The following is a 2,972-nucleotide window of genomic DNA, read 5'->3' on the forward strand; positions in this document are numbered from 1 at the left end:
ATTTGAACTTTACTCTCTCTTTTACTCGTTTCAGTCTTTTGACTGGGGCCATGCTGGAGCACTGCCTTTAGTCGAGCAAATCGACTCCAGGACTTATTCTTTGGAAGCCTAGTACTTATTCTATAGGTCTCTTTTGCTGAACCGCTAAGTTATGGGGACGTAAACACACCAGCATCGGTTGTCAAGCAATGCTAGGGGGGGGGGGAACAAACACACACACACACATATATACAACAGGCTTCTTTCAGTTTCCATCTACCAAATCCACTCACAAGGCTTTGATCGGCCCGAGGCTATAGTAGAAGACACTTGCCCAAGGTGGGACTGAATCCAGAACCATACATATATATGTGTTCATCGTCCATGGTGGTATGGGTTGTACAGTTTGACCAAGTTGAAATCCGATTTGGCATGGTTTCTACGGCTGGATGCCCTTCCTGGCGTTAACCACCCCAAGAGTGTAATGGGTGCTATTACATGCCAGCTGCATGACACCAGTATCTGTCATGACAATGATTTCCCTTGGCTTGAAGGGTCGTGTGTGTGTGTATGTGTGTCCACAACTGCTTAACAAGTTGAAGCACCAAGCCAGTGCAGCATTATCCGAACAGCCCAAAGTAAGGTGAATAAAATCAAAATAAACAACAGGATATCATGAAGTGATACAGTAAAGTTATATTAATGTGTCCAACTGATTAAAATTCTATTTATGCAACTGATGATAGCCCTGCATTTAAATTGATGTAATGATTGCGTTATTCAATTAAATGAAGCCACTTGAAACGGCCGTACTGCATCACTTCTTGATATCCTATTGCTTATTTGGATTATATATATGTATATATATGGGAGAATATACAAATAATAACAACAGACGAGGACAGGTGGTGTAAATAAAAGGATATATATGATGGGCTTCTTTCAGTTTCTATCTACAAAATCCACCCACAAACTTTGGTGACCCTGGGGCAATAGAAGGTCCCAATGTATCATCCAATAGGAGTGAACCTGAAACCACGTGTGCGTGAAGCAATGTTTCTAACCCCACAGCCACACCAGCTTCTGACCCTTACAAAAAAAAAAAAAAAAAAAAAAAAAAAAAAAAAAAAAAAAAGGCTCTGTTCCCTCATCAGTTCCTGGCCCTTACAAGGCTCTGTTATGACCTTGAGCTTATGTATCAACAAAACAATGACCCCCTTCACCAGCTCAACTGACCCTTACAAAATCCCAAGTTCCCATCCTGACCGTGTCTATAAAACTATGGCCTCTTCCCATGACCAGCTCCAGTCCCTTACAAAGCTCCCAGGTTCCAGCCCCTGTGTCTAAAACAGTAAATATGAAACGAGAGATACCATTTCCTCGTAGGTTTCCTTGTAGGTGTCCAAGTGGCCCATAATGCTGGTGTGTTCCTCGTTATATTCGGCGATCTTCTTACGATAAAACTCTAGAAGTTCTCTGGATGGTCTTAGTTGGCCTGCAGAGGAAATTGAACGGGAGACAATAAATGAAGGAGGCGGATAGGTAGGTGCGAGATGGTTGGAGGGGCTGAGAGAGGAAAGAAGAGGAGAGAAGCCCATCCATATCCACACACACACACACACAAACAGGATGTTGGAAAATTTCCTTGGTGTTATTTATTCATCATTATATATGTCTTATTTGCAAACCCAGGGTTCAGCAGACTGGGGTAAATTACCCCCAAACGGAGTAAAAATGAACTTCTTGGCGGGTAATGAGGATTCATTAGATGTAAGTAAAATTACAACGTGTTCCTTGTTACGACGGAATTTTTTTTTCTAGTAACACTGCATCTGTCCAATGTAACAGACATGTTTAGGAGACATCATGTCATTTTGAACTACAATTTCATCACTAAGTTGCCCATTACCCTAATTTTTTGATACACGTGTCAAAGTTGTCCATTACCCTCATTTTTGACAAGTGTCAAAGTTGTCCCTTACCCTTATTTTTTGACACGTCAAAGTTGTCCATTACCCATATTTTTTGACATGTGTCATATTTGTCCATTACTCTTATTTTTTTGACACATATCACAAAGTTGGCTTGACCTTATTTTTTGACAAATGTGTCAAAGTTGTCAGTCTTATTTTTTGACAGGTGCCAGGTTCAGTCTTGTGTGGCCCCTTGGGCAAGTATCTTCTACTCTAGCTTCAGGCCAACCAAAGCATTCTGAGTGGACTTGGTAGACAGAAACTAAAAGAAGCCCATCATGTATGTGTATATATCATCATTATTTAAGGTCCACCTTCCATGCTGGCATGGGTGGAACGGTTTTATGAGCCAGACAGGCAGAAGCCTGCACCAGACCTCTGTAACTGTCTTGGCAAGCTGGATTCCCTGCCAAACACAGCCGAATGGACTTAGTACCTTTTGCGTGGCACAAGCTCAGGCGAGGTCAGTTCTTGGAAAGGATTTTACAGCTGGATGCCCTTCCAAACGCCAGCCACTTTACAGTGTGGACTGGGTGCTTTCAAGTGGTACCTGCACTGACAGGGCCACCAAGAACTTGCAAGATGAAAAGAAAAACAAAAGAAAAACCCTTATGAGAGGGGAAGGGGGCGATCCCATGTTGGATGTACATGTATATAAATGTGTGCGTGTTCCCATCATATATATATATATATATACATACATATATATATATGTATGTATGCATGTATAAATAACTGTGTGTGTGTGTGTTAGTACCCACCACCACCACCGTTTGAAAACTGATGTTGGTATATTTATGTGCATGTAAATCAGCAGTACAGCAGAAAAGACCAATAAAACTTCTTCAAGCTGGTGACCCAGCATGGCCGCAGTCAAATGGCTGAAACAATATATATATATATATATATACATACACACACACATAAATATATTAAATGATATATATACACAGAGTTATTTCCCTTTGCAAGATTTAGTTTTCCTGTGTACCGTGTGGGTTTAAAATCAGGCTTGGGGTA

General features: G+C 41.1%; 1 protein-coding gene across 5 annotated transcripts in view; it reads right to left on the bottom strand.

The window, feature by feature from the left end:
• The window catches only part of LOC106872730 (coiled-coil domain-containing protein 77), a 46,072-nt gene that overhangs the window by 18,186 nt on the left and 24,914 nt on the right, over window positions 1-2,972 (bottom strand). For all 5 annotated transcript variants that reach the window (XM_014919813.2, XM_052978254.1, XM_052978252.1 and 2 more), the window contains exon 3: window positions 1,353-1,474. In XM_014919813.2, the coding sequence (XP_014775299.1) occupies window positions 1,353-1,474 (122 nt within the window). The remainder of the gene's footprint in view (window positions 1-1,352; window positions 1,475-2,972) is intronic.

This window comes from Octopus bimaculoides, unplaced genomic scaffold, assembly GCF_001194135.2.
Source record: "Octopus bimaculoides isolate UCB-OBI-ISO-001 unplaced genomic scaffold, ASM119413v2 Scaffold_30358, whole genome shotgun sequence".
Classification (NCBI taxonomy): domain Eukaryota; kingdom Metazoa; phylum Mollusca; class Cephalopoda; order Octopoda; family Octopodidae; genus Octopus; species Octopus bimaculoides.